General features: G+C 35.4%; 3 protein-coding genes and 1 pseudogene across 5 annotated transcripts; 1 reads left to right on the top strand and 3 right to left on the bottom strand.

The window, feature by feature from the left end:
- LOC104749459 lies at positions 17 to 2,401 on the bottom strand (annotated as a pseudogene).
- LOC104749458 (PHD finger protein ALFIN-LIKE 7-like) lies at positions 4,354 to 5,834 on the top strand. The gene is made up of 4 exons (XM_019237623.1): positions 4,354 to 4,904; positions 5,049 to 5,116; positions 5,264 to 5,354; positions 5,470 to 5,834. Exons 2-4 carry the CDS (start codon positions 5,058 to 5,060, stop codon positions 5,590 to 5,592), a joined length of 273 nt encoding a protein of 90 aa, XP_019093168.1. The 5' UTR covers positions 4,354 to 4,904; positions 5,049 to 5,057; the 3' UTR covers positions 5,593 to 5,834.
- Positions 7,665 to 12,602, bottom strand: LOC104749457 (apoptosis inhibitor 5-like protein API5). 2 transcript variants are annotated; one of them, XM_010471101.2, is made up of 17 exons: positions 12,493 to 12,602; positions 12,257 to 12,357; positions 11,923 to 12,087; positions 11,644 to 11,743; positions 11,485 to 11,550; positions 11,219 to 11,310; positions 10,704 to 10,778; positions 10,454 to 10,603; positions 9,847 to 9,912; positions 9,686 to 9,751; positions 9,290 to 9,400; positions 9,058 to 9,147; positions 8,865 to 8,971; positions 8,571 to 8,685; positions 8,417 to 8,482; positions 8,205 to 8,311; positions 7,665 to 8,117 (listed from the first exon to the last, which is right to left on the bottom strand). In XM_010471101.2, exons 2-17 carry the CDS (start codon positions 12,344 to 12,346, stop codon positions 7,910 to 7,912), a joined length of 1,674 nt encoding a protein of 557 aa, XP_010469403.1. In that variant the 5' UTR covers positions 12,347 to 12,357; positions 12,493 to 12,602; the 3' UTR covers positions 7,665 to 7,909. The 2 variants fall into 2 exon arrangements, with proteins under 2 accessions (XP_010469403.1, XP_010469404.1); XM_010471102.2 differs by having other exon boundaries at positions 11,923 to 12,084.
- LOC104749456 (ATP synthase mitochondrial F1 complex assembly factor 1) lies at positions 12,840 to 14,722 on the bottom strand. Of its 2 annotated transcripts, XM_010471100.2 has the most exons (5): positions 14,578 to 14,722; positions 14,165 to 14,393; positions 13,996 to 14,075; positions 13,855 to 13,913; positions 12,840 to 13,307 (listed from the first exon to the last, which is right to left on the bottom strand). In XM_010471100.2, exons 1-5 carry the CDS (start codon positions 14,607 to 14,609, stop codon positions 13,003 to 13,005), a joined length of 705 nt encoding a protein of 234 aa, XP_010469402.1. In that variant the 5' UTR covers positions 14,610 to 14,722; the 3' UTR covers positions 12,840 to 13,002. The 2 variants fall into 2 exon arrangements, with proteins under 2 accessions (XP_010469402.1, XP_010469401.1); XM_010471099.2 differs by having other exon boundaries at positions 14,165 to 14,721.

Genomic DNA, 15,215 nt, shown 5'->3' with positions numbered 1-15,215 from the left:
GCTAAAAGGTGAAAGCTTAGCTTTGACCCCTAAGGTGAAAATGGATATAGATAAGGACAAGAGAAAAGATATACATGGCAAAGGCCAATACACAGATCCAGAATGGATAAGTAGATCTCACATAAGCCGGTAAGCCAATCGCCATTCCAATTACCACAACAAGAAGAGCTTCTATTGAGTAGTCCCATTTCAGTCCTTTCGTGTATACAATCGCTAATGTTATCGACATTCCCATCAGATTGTTCATTGTAACATCTCTGTAGATCTGCATACAGAACCCCACAAACAAAAAGCGCTTAAAGATATAGTTTTAAATCAATGTAATGTGGTAATGAAAATGTAGTATAAAGTAAACTAACCTCAGAGAACTTTTCAGATGCGATTCTTGCTTTGTCTTTCTTTCGACAGAAGTGTGCAGATAAAGTGTTCTTTAAGTTTCTAACCAAAGGGATTACTGCAAATACGGAGTAGAAAGAAGGAACTCCAGCTGAATACGATAAGAGTCCAATGTTTACCATAAATGGTTTAGCAAGAAAGACGACAATTAGCATCCCACCGATGACTTTAATCACAGCTCTTAAGGTTCTCAGGGAGAGGAACTTAGCAACAAGACTTTTCTTTGGCATTTCCAGCTTTAAAACTCCAGCTTCCTCGCCCTGCGACAGATTCTTGACATGCACGGAATCGGAGGCTGTTCTGTAAATGCATGTATTGTTCCCTCTTGGAGTGTCTTGGTTATCAAATTTGTATTGATTCAGTAGTTTCATTACCCCCTCTTCGAATTCGTTCTCGTCTAATTCGCCGTTTTTGTCCTTGTCGAACTCCGCAAGTAAAGTGCTTGCAAATTCATTGATGTCACATTTCATCTTTCCAAAAACTCCAAACTCTACGGTCAAGTCTTTAAGCTCCGAGATTTGAATCTTTCATCTTTGTTCCTATCGATTTTATCGAACAGACTAGAGAAAAAACAGTAAACTTGCAATGTAAGAAAGCAGAAAACAGAGCAAACTGAAATAGTTCTTGATTAAGACAAAAACAGAATTGAACCTTTTCAAGCTTTCTTTACATAGTTGTCCATCTCTAATAAGTGTTCGAGGAGAAAAGCTCTGCAAATGCTTATGAACTTCAAACATGAGCTCAAACTTGGCGTGATCTAAACTCTTCTTTTGGTCTGCCGTATCAAAATACTGCAAGTTTCCCACAAAAGGTTATGAGTGTGACAACAAAGCAAACCAGTTGCAAGCGTTATAGGCATTACTTCTTGTTTCAGAGAGCTCATACCGAGTAAACAAAGTAGATAATGGTTGAAGAACATGAGATTATGAGTGTGATAAACATAATGATGTCACTCCAAGGTTGTGCATCAAATAAATCAGGCAATGTCACCAAGAGAAATGGAATTAGAGTCAGTAGCATAATCCCTGCAGGTTTCTTGTTCTTAGGATCCGCCTCTACGCTTGCTTCTGCAGAGAGCAAGAAACCGCAAAATCAAACAGACTTCACACATAATAAAGAAAAGAGAATGAATCTGCAAGTCTTTTAAACATACCAACAACACTTTTCAATATCTTCATCCTGTAAAATCCTCTTCTTGGATTCTTTGTGTCCTGTATATATATATTAAAAGATCATATTTATTAAAATAAGAACTTGTTATTAAACTCTTATACTAAACAGATTTGAACAAATGAATCTTTTCTTACCGAGGTTGTTCTTTTGATGGATGATTCTCTTCTGATTGACGGATCTGGATTAGGACTGGTCAAACCAAAGACAACACAAGCTCCCCATTGCATTGTCAGAGCAAAAATTGTGTGTCCTATTGTAACTCCTACGTTGTTTCCCACAATCATGAGAGCACCTTCGTGTGTCGCTGCTAGTCCTGGTGCTGAGATAAAAAAAATCAAGAAGTAAGTTAAGATTGTCAAAGTTTATATTTTCAACTCATTTCTTATTGGGAAGGATCCTTACATATCATAAGGGCAATTCTTGGGAACATTGTAAGGAGAGGGAAGACAATACCGCCATAGAACCCGACCTCAAAGATTACAAAGAGTTTTGATCTTCCTTCAGACAAGAAATAGTCACCAATAATCAAGAGACACCCAAAGGAGAAAACTTGGAAGATATAACCTCCAATATTGTCTGCACATGGAAGGAACCCGTAGACATGAGTGCAAGCTGCCTTGGGGACGTTTTTTGGAGGATCGAGCGTTAGAAACTTGTGATCCGAGGTGTCATGGATGCCATCAGAGATCAAAATCGAGTTATTCGGAGGGACAGGACTTAAGACACGAGAGCTCACACCAGATATGATTAGAGCTAAAGAGGAAATGAAAAAGAAGAAGGTTAATGGGCAATGTGGGTGGATAGGCCTCCTCTTGAATGAGAATGTTTGCATGTGAGCTGTTTCACTGTGAAAACGAAAAAAGAACTAAAATCTTTGTGGAAGTTTTCTACTCAAAGAGTGTTGTTATGTGACTGAGGTTGAAGAGAGAAGAGAAAAGAAGAAGAGTATCAATTTCAGAAATGTCTTACAATTTTTTTTTGCTGCTTATATATATATAATCGAGATCTACAAAACCATTTTAATATTTTATACTTGACCCAATATGGGTAATTAAAAATCATTATTTACGTATGAATTTAATACTTTTAATTGATCAGGAAAAGGTTAGTTTATTATAATATTTTAAAAAATCTCAATTACAAAAAAAAAAAAACTACTTCAAAAGCATTTGATGGTTCATGGACTATTCGAATGCAAAAATCTACAATATTTGACAAAAAATTGAAGAACAACGTGCAATCACATTTCTCCATGCACCAATGGCCACGATCACGTGAGTTTGAGTATATCACTATTTAAAAGCTATAAAAACAGGTTTTATTTGTTTTACATATGTAATCAATGGTATAATACTTAGCAATATGTCAATATACTATAATATATTACATTTTTGACCAAGTGGATGTAATCGCCAGATCCACCGTATTCGACAATAATCAAAAATTCAAAATCTTACTACAAATTAAGAACCAAATGTCCTCTCTTTTTTTTTATTGCAATTTTTTGATAGATGTTATATATTTCTATAATATTTTTACACAGAAAATCCTATATTCAGCCGAATAGCCAACCTAAACTTAACAACAAATTTCCAATTGATTACAAACGAATATAGATCAAAAAGTTAGTATCCTAGATTCCAAATTGAATAGAGTAGTCAAGTAGAGTACATATACCACAAAAAATTTATACTCCCTCTGTTTAAATTTAATTGTTGTTTTAGGATTTAATTTTTATTTTATAATAATTGTCGTTTTAGATTTTCGCAGATGTTTGATGAATATTCCTGCTATTTTAAAATTTTAACCAATTAAAAAAATTATGAAATATATTACTAAAGTGCAAAAAAGGAAAACTTAATACTTTTCTTGATTTCTGTGCAAAAATCTTAATCCACAATTAAAAAGAATCAGAGGGAATAATATCTTATCAGCCTTTCACTTTAAAACACCCAAAGAGCTTTGTCTTCATAATTATTTTATCTCTTATGATCTATCCATTTTTTTTTTCTCATCAGTCATCACAATACTTTCATAAAGACATCAAATTTGGTAGTTCCAACATTAGGTTAATTAAATTCAAAATTGTGGAATTTCTGACATTATTGATGGGCTTTTTTTTGGGTTCAACTATGGGTTAATTTAATATATATGGATAAGTTTTACGTGAACATGAACAGCTGTTGTTATACAGTTGTCCTCTGCTCTATTATATGTGTTGGGAAACACAATGTGACTTATTTATTCATCAAAACTTTCATATTTGGAGAAGAACCAATTTGACGCCTAAATTTAAATACACTTCTTTAAATTTAAATACTCGAAGGAAGTGTAAATTTCGAGTACATATTATTATTATGAAAGAATACTAGTACATAAATAGTATTCTCTTTGTCTTTTAAAGATTAATGTTTAGAATTTTTTACACATTTTAATAAAACAATGATTATTGAGTTTAAATATATATTTTTTTTTAACTAAAGATATATTATTTAATTTTAAACTAATAACAATTCAAAATTTTGAATATTTTCAATGATTATTCTTGAAGTTTACAAAACATCAATCTTTGTGGGATAAAAGAATATTCCAAAACATCAATCTTTATGAGACGGAAAGAGTAATTTATTACTACGAGTAGGTCCTTGTTCGTTTCAATTACTAGAATAGTACATAATTGTTAGGAAAAGTCATATAACCACCTTTATAATCTTCGAATTACATAAGTGCCATTGTGAATTATTTTTTGGTTTAAAGAAACTTAAATATATATAAAACCAAAAAACAAATATAAACCTAATTCTTTTTTCTCTCGAGCTCTAGCCGCCGGAAAAAAATGTAGATTTGAGGCCGGATCGCGGTGGCTGACCTAACACCGATTCCGACCTTCCCTTCTCAGGCCAGAAGCTTTTGCTTCTCTTTTTTCTTGTTTGTTGCGGCTTTGATTGGAGATTTGAGAATGAGACATGGGGTTGCGGTGGTTCGATTCCGACATGAGGAAGGTTTGAGTGGTGTTTTGGACTGGTGGATTTTTCTCTCGCCGAGGCATGGCTTTTGATGAGAAGCAGGGTTCTCGAATTAGGTAGTGGTGGTGGTATCTGCTTTAAGAGTTGGCGGTGGAGGTCTCTTTCTGTTGCGTTTCTTTTCAAACGGATTTCACCAATACCCTCAAAACGACAACAGAGATCAGCCTTTCCGTCAGCCGCATTTTGATAATTATTTTGGCCAACAACAACAGAACATGATCGTTGATCAGAATAATAACGCTCCTCCGCCGTTTCCATCTAGTCCTTGCGGTGGCAGCTTAAGGAAGAGACGGTCTCAATCAGCTACAGGTTATCTCCAATTTAATTTTTTTTTCTCCTTCATATCGAACAAAAGGTGTAAACTTTGGTGATTCATCGTTAAACTTGCTTTTGGTACTTTTCTTGGTTTGTTCGAGGTTTTGATTGTTTGAATCCTTGTTTGTATACATGAAGATACTGCTGATGGTAGTATTGCCAAGTTATATGTTGCGCCGGTCTCAAAGACAACAACTGAATATGATGTGAGTGTCTTGGCTTACTCTTTTATGGTTTTATGAAATGTCTCCTTTGAGATTGTGATTCTGTGTGCAAGTAAATTGACGTGTGACAATCTGTGTGTCTTAATTGTTTTATATTCTTTGACATCTGAACTCGTTAATTGTTTTCAGGAAGAGGCTCTTCCAGATGATAAATGATCTCCCAACCATTTTTGAGGTTGACAACCACAACAGTAGCAGAAGCAAATCTAGCGGTGCCAAGGTAGAAGCTTCTGTTTACTCCATTCTTTTTTTTTCTCTCTCTCTCACAGTCTAGCTAATAATCTATGTTGGGTTGGGTTCTTATCTTTATTTACTCCTTTTGTTATCTCATGCAGCCTCGCCACTCTGAATCTCACACTAAGGCTTCAAAGATGTCCCCACCACCAAAAGAAGAAGATGAGAGTGGAGATGAGGAGGAAGATGACGAACAAGATGCGGTTTGGCCTATTGGGAATTAGAGTTTACAAACAAAAATAAAATCCTAGACAAAACTCTAATTCCCTTCTCTTTAGCCTATTGGGAAATCCACTTAAAAACTTCAAGGTTCACATTATTTCTCAATTTATACTTAGTACAAATTCCCCTGACTCTTCGTTAAGGTTATTTTTGTCTTTTCACCATTTAGAGTACTTCATTTAACCTACAAAATACTTGTAAAACGATGACCTAAATCTACGTTTAATCAATAACTCTACCACCACACGAAACAATGAGTCTACGAATCTTATTCTATTTTAGTAACTCTAATAGTCTACGAATGAGGCTAACATAATTTAAAAACTCTATTGTCAGCAATAACTCTATCAAAAATACTAACTCTACGGTTACTATTTATTAGTCTGCCATATAACTCAATTCTACCTCTTATTCTACCACCATTACAATTAAGTCTATCGACTATCTCTATTTCACCCATAACTCTAAGAATCTTTTTTTATTTACTCTACCACCACTAAATTTAAGTCTATGACTGCGACTTACTCTACCGTATAACTCTAAGGGTTTTACTAACTCTACCATAACTATTTATATCTATGTCGCTTAAATCTACTAGATTTTGACTCTATCATTTAATTATATCTCTACCGCCACTATACTTCAATCTACCGCATAACTCTCAGAAATTCCATAAATCTATTCATTAACTCTACCAAACTCAGCTAACTCTACCGTCACTATAATGGTAGACTTATGGATTGATGGGACATTTTTCCTCCAAACACAGCTCCTTTTTAATACTCTCTTTCCTATGTGGCTTTTAATTACGATAACATGTTTTGTAATTCTTTACGATAACATGTTTTGTAATTCTTTTTTTCTTAACATATTTTTCTAAAGGCGATTTTGCCATTTAGAACCAAACCTTCTTACCCCATTCTAGTAATAAACTACTATTTATGACCTACTCTAGTAAAGCTCCCTATTACTATTGGACTGATGTTAGAATGCAAGTTGTTATATTATTACATTAGTAAAAAGGAAATAATATCATCACGATACTAAGATACTGCTGCCGGATCACGTCAAAAATATAATAAAGATAGTGCTGCCGGATCAAACTTACACACTAGAATATGATATTATCAGTGAAATTTGCAAGGGACGGTCAGTTTATTGGCCCAATAAGATTGAATCTTCCGAGTGAAATTTGCCAATACCACTTGCTCTCAAAACAACCAATATTATACTTTGTGTTCTTCTAAATCAGCGAAGAACATATGATAAGTTTCTTCTATATAATATATAACAATGATAACATTCGTGAAAGAAAATACACCGACTAATTTAGTTAAGTTGTTTCTACAAAAACATACGAATTTTCGACACACTTTCAAAAAGTAATATAAAATTCTAAAATTGTGTTCATAATTAATAAATAAAGAAAATAGATTCATATGGGAATTCACACTTGAAGGAAACAAAGTTGTTTTCATAGGTTTTATTGGAGAAGAAGAATCAACAACAATGTCTCCAAAGACGAGCTTTCACACATACAACACATAGAGCACATACATCACAACCAAACAGAACAACTGAAATGTGCAAGAACTACGAAAGACACCGATGATCTATACGTTCGTATGGTATTATATTGTGTGGTTTATATGGTTTGAATTTGTATGGTTTATATGTATTAATCTTATTCTATACGTTTAAATAACCTTATAGACAACAGTATTAGTCATATAATATAAACTGATAGGATCATGTTTAAACCGTCCTTAAACAACAGTATTAGTCATATAATATAAATTTTGTAATGACTTTTGAATCTTTGATAAAGCAAATTAACCAAATTATTAAGATGATGAATGGTAAGTTTTTAAAACATGTTCTTTTGTAATAAATCTAATGTAAGTAAACTAAGTAAGAGCGTTGATGAGCCTTTAACCATTCACTTGGACAAGAAACAGTGCGCTTACCGGAGAAGACTTGGAACATGAGACATTGCCAACTCCAAAAACGTGCTACAAGAAGTAATCCCTCTCCTATGTATGTGAGGGCTAAAATATTATATTTATATACTTAATTAATTAAGGTCTTAAGGTCATCATTAATGCTCGAATTTTGTTCTGACACAATGAAATTAAATTACTAAAAGAGATTCTAATTCAAATTTCTCCATCCATAATGAACAGAGAAAAACACACAAAGGGTCTATTCTGATATGAGAAGTCTACCATGTATCGAAACCAAAACTTGTCCTGACAAAGACAAATACAAATAAACGGAAGGAGAAACACAGTTACGGAATCCTCTCACGGAAGCTTATTATTACCAGTGACCTCTTCCTTGTCCTCTTCCTCGACCACCTCCACGTCTTCCCCAATTTCGGTTCCCGCCTCTACCAGCACCATACGATGATATTCCCTCAAAGGCCTTGTTCACAAGCTGGCTCTGCATAGCACCACCTGAACCACGTCCCTTCTTTGCTGAAACATTGTTACCACTTCCATTGTTGCTATTAGCAGGCCGCTTTCCTCTGTATATTATTGCAAAGGTAAAACAAATTACAAACAGATATACAAGACAACAGAAAGTTGGGGAAAGAGTAGACGTAGCAACAAACCCGATTGTTGTTTTTGTTGTTGTTGAGGCTAACGGCTTTGTTGCTTCTTTCCAAGAAAGGTTGAGATTAGTGTCTCCGATAAAAGGAGGCACTTTTGCATGCAATGGCTGTTTCATACCAAAAATTTCTCCAAGTTTAAGTTATGCTATCAAATCACATACTTCCAAACAAAAGAAAAAACAAGGGGAAAGACAAGATGTTGTGATATTCACCTTTGTCATCGCCAATATGTTATTACAGGTCCTAAGTCCAGTTGTAGTATTCTGCTTCTTTGTTTTCTGAAAAAAAAAAAATACAAAGGTGCATTAGTCCTGAAAGCAAATAACACTGGTTAAAAAGAAGGGAGTTCCAGGTTAATGTACTTACAATGCTCGCCTTCTCTTCATCTGTCTTAGCAGCCGACATGGCTTTGTTGTGCTCAGTCATTCCCTGAGTCAATTTCTTCATTGTTGCCTTGGTCAGATCCTCAACAACGGTCAATCTGCACCAATGGTTGGCAAATCACAAAAACAAAAACTTTAGGATATCATCAAAAACTACCAGGAACTCTTCTACCTCTTCTTAAGCCTAGACTACCAAAACAAATTTCTCTAAATAACGACGGTATACTGAAGTTTCAACGTGCAAATTTTGGATGTCATATCAAAGAATTAATAGTACCTCTCAGTGAAGTCTTTGTTCAACTCTGAGAAGTCCTCCCCCAATCTGTCTGACGGTTGGCCAGTCACAATCTTGTACCCGCACAAGCTGTTTGTAGCATTTGGAACCTATATATTTTCAACATAATTAAATAAGTAAAGCAAGGAAGAAAGAAAAAGAACGGGATAAAATCACAAATAAGGTTATTGGTTACCTTGTGGGCAAGGTGATGAAACGCATACAACAAACACTCCACGTATGTGAAGTTCATTTCCTCTCCAGTCTTTCTGGCAGGCATGTATATCTGAAAACAAAGAGTGTGACAATCTTCATAATATTGCATGTAAAGCATTTACATTCAAACGTGCACTTATACAATATAAGCAAGAATGACCACAAACTAATTCTCAAAGGAATCATGACACACTGGCACTTAAAAGAAGTACCTTTAAAAGCTGAACGATGGAAGGAAGCAGTTGTCTTGCTTCCTGAGCAGTTGTGTATGGAGAAATATCAGCAAGAGCTTTGAGCAAATCAAGTTTCCTCTCTTCCGGGAGCTAGTTAAGAAAAAAGAACTTGGAGTTAATATGGTGGCCACGAAGGCTCCTTTTTTGGAGTGATACAGATATTGACATGAAAAGGCAAAAGAGAAACAAGCACAAATACCTACAGATATGGATTAACTAAACGTTACAAGAAACTAGCCTTCATACCATTAGTGCCACAAACTATTCTTAACTATGTCTAAGAGAGTAGATAACACATGCCTAAAAGAGCACACAGGGATCATATGCTGATATAAACACAAGTATGAAATAAGAAAGCAAAGAAATACACGATACCTTGTCAAAAACAGGCATGATATGTTGGTTCAAATAGCTAAGAAACCTGCTGCTGGGAGCACCTCTCTGTTCAGAGGAGAACGAAGTTAGTAAGATAACCATTCAAGTTTATAGAATAGGACTCTATCCAGCTACTAGCAATACTTATTCCAAGTCCGTACCGCAAAAAAGGGAAGAGCCAGTTGCAGGCATGATATCAACCTGTCAATATGGTCTGTGTCTGAAACCTGCGAAAACCAATATTTATAATCAGGAATAATACCATAGTGCAAGGATATTCTCATATAAATTTGGATGTCCAACTTATACTTCGAACTATTATACTCACCAAATGGGATACTGGAAAATCTAATATAGAGTGTTTTCATGGTAATCAGAGCAGACACAATCAACTTTCTATAACTCACTATGGTCATACTATCATTTTAGCAATTTTGTGTGTTTCGTTGCATTCAAAGCAGGACCAAAGAATATACTGAAGTTCAAGGGAAAATAACATCACTCAAGAGAAACAATGCAGCCAGTGGTATATCTTTCTAAGTTTTTAGTCAACAAGATGGAGTACGTACAAAGGATGAATATATACTACTGCCACAGAACATTTCAAACTGAATAGTGATATGCAACTAAAAAGACCATCGATACACAGCGGGATAAATAGTAGTATCATTTTAAACAATCAAGAAATGTAGGTTCATCTTCAGGATGATGCAAGTTGCAACACAACCAACTAACACCAGATTGAACGATGCAATACAACACACTTACTTCAAATTGTGCATTTAAATCCGCCTGTCCTTCGATAATTTCCACAAGTTCTTGCATTCTTTCTTGAGGAGCTTTGCCACCAAATATACTCAAAGTTGTCAGGAAATCCATAAACATTTTAAACTCTCCTCCAGTTACATCTTCTAGGCTCTGCGAAATCCATATAAAGTCAAGAATAAATGACAAAGAAGAAGAGGCAGATGAAAAAAAAAACAAAAGGAACTGCATACACACAAGATAACGGTCTTACCTGTTTGATCAAATCTGTTATATGTCTTTCCATCTCCTCTTGAGGTTTCAAGAGCTCCCCTTTAATAGGAAACACCTACATAATAAATTAAGATAAAAAGATATACAATGAAAATAGGCTCTTATGGTATTACAAACCTCTAAAATGATTGATACCTCTAGTATAATAGATATCCATACCATTATCACATTTTCATATCACTTCCTCTGTTATTGTTACGGGAACTTCTTTCAAATCATAAACAGTGTCAAGGGGGAGACATGACTAAACATGTACACCTTGAAAGTTGAAACTGAACCAAGATATATCTACTTTACTGGTCTAAATCATGTCTACTTGACTGGTCTAAGCAGAGTTTGTACACCATATCTACTTTACTGGTCTAAATCTACAAGAGAAAAATCCCACTAGGTCTAACTTGGTGGAAACAATGAGATATAAATATCAAAAGAATAAGTCATGCAATGCTATCCTGGGAACCTTGCATATAGGAAAAGCCATTGATATATTGTTACCTTTTCTCTGATGAAACTCAAGACCTTTTCACGGATTTGATCATCAGTAGTTGGAGTAACCCCAGCATGCGTAAATAACGCAGTCGAAGATGCTGTAACAAAAGAGACAAAAAAATTAGCAAAACACAAGAGAATTGCAGAGTCAATAGCAAACTACAACCTATAGCAAGTAATTTATTCACTCAAACCTACGCCTGATCATGATCAACTGAGTAAATTTTTTTAAACAGAACCAGTGCTTTCATACAGAACAACAATAACACTACCTTTTGGATCTTGTCGTATCAATGACATCAGAGCCTTATGCACAGCATCACGCTCCACAGGTTCCTCTTCAAAATCATAAAACCTCCCAAGTCAGATGAGAAAAAGAAAAAACAACGCAAATAGGTATATACACCAGTAACAAAAATCTCAAGAGTTACCAGTATTCAAAAGTTGCACAAGAACATCAACAATCTTAGATATAATATCTGGTGTATCCTTACAGAACAGCGGGAGCCCGCGGATAGCTTGAACACGCACCTACACACAAAAAAAGAAACACATGTTTAACTCAAACCAAAAGGACAGTTTCCACAAGAAAGCAAAACTAAAAAAAATCGTGCATAGACAAGTAAAACATTCTCTTGGATAGCCACAGAAGTACTAAGCATGTGTTGTTTCAGGATAAATCCCATCTGTAAGGAGACAAGGGTACATACCCCAAGATCTCCATCATCGATGCAGTCCATATGCGCATCGAAAGCCTCAGTAGAGAGACTAGGGAAGAACTTGAAATAGCGTGGAATTAGCTGCGAGGCAAGCTGCTTCGCCTTCATACTAGTCTTGGACATCTTGATAATCCCTTCATAATCCTCAACGTTCTGCTAAAACGAGAAACGAAATCAAGCAAAGCAATTAAATAAATTAAACCTAGAGAAGCCTAAATTCGAATCAATCTTCCAGACTAACCTAATTTCATAATCCGGGGAAGAAACAGGGGGAATACTCAATTTCAATTAAATTCAAACCCTAGATGGAAAAATTGAGACGAACCTGAGACTTGTCCTTGGAGGCATTGAGGCGCTCACTGAACTCATAGAGCTTCTCGATTTGCTGAACTTCTTCCGACTGGTTCTCTGACATTACGGAGGAAGCTGAAGAGCGAGAATAAAAAAAAACTGAAGCAGATGAGTATATAATAAACACATAGTTGAAAAAGCAATACAGATGTAACCAAGTCTCTGTAAACAGGGGAAAAGGCGGGAGAAAGATGAAGATGAAGAGCGTACATGGTGTGGGGTTTTGGAAGAAGACTGTAGAAAGGTTTGAGATAGTTCCCGAGTGTTGTTTGTTTCACGAGGCCGATGACCTTCCCCTTTCTTTAGCTTGAAGAAGACGAGCGAGAGCTTAATTAATTAATTATATGTGTCGTCGATGTTGGGCCTAATACCTAAAACGCTGTCGTTTCATATTTATAAAACTTGAGAAATGCAACACGAATTTATCGATTCTTTCAAATTCACCCCCGATGTTTTTTATTTGTTGATATAATCCACCTGAAGAATAAACATCATCACTTTTGCGATTTGAAAAAGGAATCCTTTTACTCAAAATTTGTTTATTCAAGAACAAAATCTCTAAAACCTGATATTTGCCATCATCACAAGAGAAGTATCTCAAGCCAAACTAGTTTTGTTATGAGTAATAATAGTCTTATTACCTTACAAAAGCATACAAGGAGTGTTTCAAGAACTCAACAAATCAGAGAAGTTTTATTTCTCCTGATTTAGGCAAAAAAATCACAGAACAGGCATATCTAGAGCTTGTAGCACATCTTTGAACTCGAAGTCATGAGTATGCTTATTGAAACGTTCGAGCAGCTTGTAGCGAGAGTCGTTCAAGTAAAAAGACTGAGCTGTCTCCATGATCCATTTCGCCTCTTCGTCAGTGAGTTTGCTTGTGAAGACAACATCTCCTCGGATAAACACCAAGTCCTTTGTCTCTGAAAGCTCGGTGTAGAAGGTGGTAGTCAGGTAAGGAGCCGCTTGAGTTCCTCTTGCTTTGTAGTCTTCGAGACCAGTGAAAATCATGTGAGGTGCTTGAACTGCCACAATAAAATCGACCGTTTATATAATAAGATCACAAACCAAAGAGCTCTTCGTTTTCCTAGGAAATTAACCCACTCACATCATGGTACGTCTAGCAAAAATCAGCCTCACATACCCTCAGTAAAAAGCTGTTCTTGAGATCAGTAGGTTACTAACTTTTGTCCTGAATAAGTAAAAGAATGTTCATTGCTAATCATACTACTTCAAGCGAACTCCCTGATAAAAGCTACCACAAACCTTGAGCTAACAATGTCATGTAAAGTATGTAACCAAATTCATATTAATTTCTCATTATGACACCAAAAGGAGGACTAAATGTTACATCTAGCAAGATTCAGCCTCACATACCGAAACAATAAACAGTTCTTGAGATCAGGGGGTTTGCTAATTTCTAAATGCTAATCTCACTAACTTAACTGAACTCCCTGATAAAAGCGGATATCACAAACCTTGAGCAAACAATGTTTTATGTAACCATTTTTTTCAAATAATTTTCACAACAAGAAATGATAAAATAAGATAATGGAGGATTAGAGTTTGAACCTTGAGCAAACATAGTAATGTAACCATTGCCTCTCCACACTGGAATAACAAAGTATCGGCTGCAATTGCAACATCAAATAGAAGAAGATCAAAATCAAGATTTTATGTTAACAAGAACAAGGACAATCATATTGTTATTACCATTCGGATGCTCGTTGCTCCAACAATCGATAAAGTTGAGCTTTCATCGTTATCCCAATATGACCTCGTCCCAAGTGATACTGACAAAAAAAAATAAAACTGTAGTAAGATCCAACGAAATGCAATTCAAAGATACAAAACACACATCAAAGGACCAATTTTAGATTACATCGTCCCAGATGGAAGTGAGTTCTTCGGGAGATTTAGTCTTGGCTCTCGCCAAATCCATGATTGAATCCAAAGGTTTCGGCTGCAAAGGAGTAAACCCAGATGCGAATTGCGAATTTCTGACTGAACCAAGCGAAGCCCATTTTATGTGATTTCCAGGTAAAGCTTCTGCGACCCTACTTACTCCGGCATCTCGTTGCCATGAAGATGAACGCGAAGTGAAAATTTGTCTATACGAAGAAGATGAAGAGAGCTTAGTATCTTTAGCCAGACTCGAAATAGAACCAAGGATTCTTCTCAATTTCATGGTGTATGATTACGGTGAGATTCAAAGAAATGATGAAGATGAGTTTTCTCAGAGGAATATTGTCGAACACGTTGTATGCAAAATAGATCTAATCCACAAAAACTTACAGAAGTCCACTGTTTGGGAATCTCAATTTCATTGTTTTAGAACCCTAAACGGGAAACGTCGTCGGTTCGTGAATTCCGTGGGTTAACTTCAGTTCGACCGGAAAAACTGGTTTAAGTAGTTTCGCTTTTTTTCTGAACCGAAAATAATGCGCTGGTTTTTTAGACTCCCGAGTAAGACCAATTAAAGACCTAAAACCGAAGTAGTACAAACTCAACTTGAGTTCCAAAACAAAATCAATGGATTAGCCCTTCAACTTGATAAACACTTGAGTCAGGTGCGTACTAACATAATGGCTTGTCAGATGATTCACATAGCAATTGATGCAGTATTGTCAGTATAATCTTATGTAGTAAAAAATAATAAGTACGATGTTGCACGATTTTAAAAATCTACTAGCTAGCTAGCTTCAGTGTACAAAAACAAAAAATGATCCAATCACAATGTTGTTTAGTCAAAGCAAAGCAAGAATCTTTGCCACATTGTATTTGCTATAATTTCGTTCGCCCGTGACTGATTGGAATCTTCTCTCTTAACATGGTCATGTGTATATATCAATCTCTACTCGCACAATAGTTTTAACTTTTAAATGGATATATGCCAGTCTTATTTTTCAGTCTTATTAATTTAGTTTTATTTA

This window comes from Camelina sativa, chromosome 16 (genome assembly GCF_000633955.1).
Source record: "Camelina sativa cultivar DH55 chromosome 16, Cs, whole genome shotgun sequence".
NCBI lineage: Eukaryota > Viridiplantae > Streptophyta > Magnoliopsida > Brassicales > Brassicaceae > Camelina > Camelina sativa.
This window is presented reverse-complemented; position numbering and strand designations above follow the sequence as displayed.

What these genes read in the sequence shown, in the direction of transcription:
- LOC104749458 (XM_019237623.1), top strand. Translation starts at nt 5,058, where the DNA reads ATGGTAGTATTGCCAAGTTATATGTTGCGCCGGTCTCAAAGACAACAA. An exon ending in AGACAACAACTGAATATGAT is followed by an intron (nt 5,117 to 5,263) that starts GTGAGTGTCTTG and finishes AATTGTTTTCAG; the next exon opens with GAAGAGGCTCTTCCAGATGA. An exon ending in GCAAATCTAGCGGTGCCAAG is followed by an intron (nt 5,355 to 5,469) that starts GTAGAAGCTTCT and finishes TATCTCATGCAG; the next exon opens with CCTCGCCACTCTGAATCTCA.
- LOC104749457 (XM_010471101.2), bottom strand. Translation starts at nt 12,346, where the DNA reads ATGTCAGAGAACCAGTCGGAAGAAGTTCAGCAAATCGAGAAGCTCTAT. An exon ending in TGTGCAACTTTTGAATACTG is followed by an intron (nt 11,551 to 11,643) that starts GTAACTCTTGAG and finishes ATGATTTTGAAG; the next exon opens with AGGAACCTGTGGAGCGTGAT. An exon ending in ACATATTGGCGATGACAAAG is followed by an intron (nt 8,312 to 8,416) that starts GTGAATATCACA and finishes GGTATGAAACAG; the next exon opens with CCATTGCATGCAAAAGTGCC.
- LOC104749456 (XM_010471099.2), bottom strand. Translation starts at nt 14,470, where the DNA reads ATGAAATTGAGAAGAATCCTTGGTTCTATTTCGAGTCTGGCTAAAGAT. An exon ending in TCACTTCCATCTGGGACGAT is followed by an intron (nt 14,076 to 14,164) that starts GTAATCTAAAAT and finishes TTTTTTTGTCAG; the next exon opens with TATCACTTGGGACGAGGTCA. An exon ending in CATTACTATGTTTGCTCAAG is followed by an intron (nt 13,308 to 13,854) that starts GTTCAAACTCTA and finishes TTATTGTGGCAG; the next exon opens with TTCAAGCACCTCACATGATT.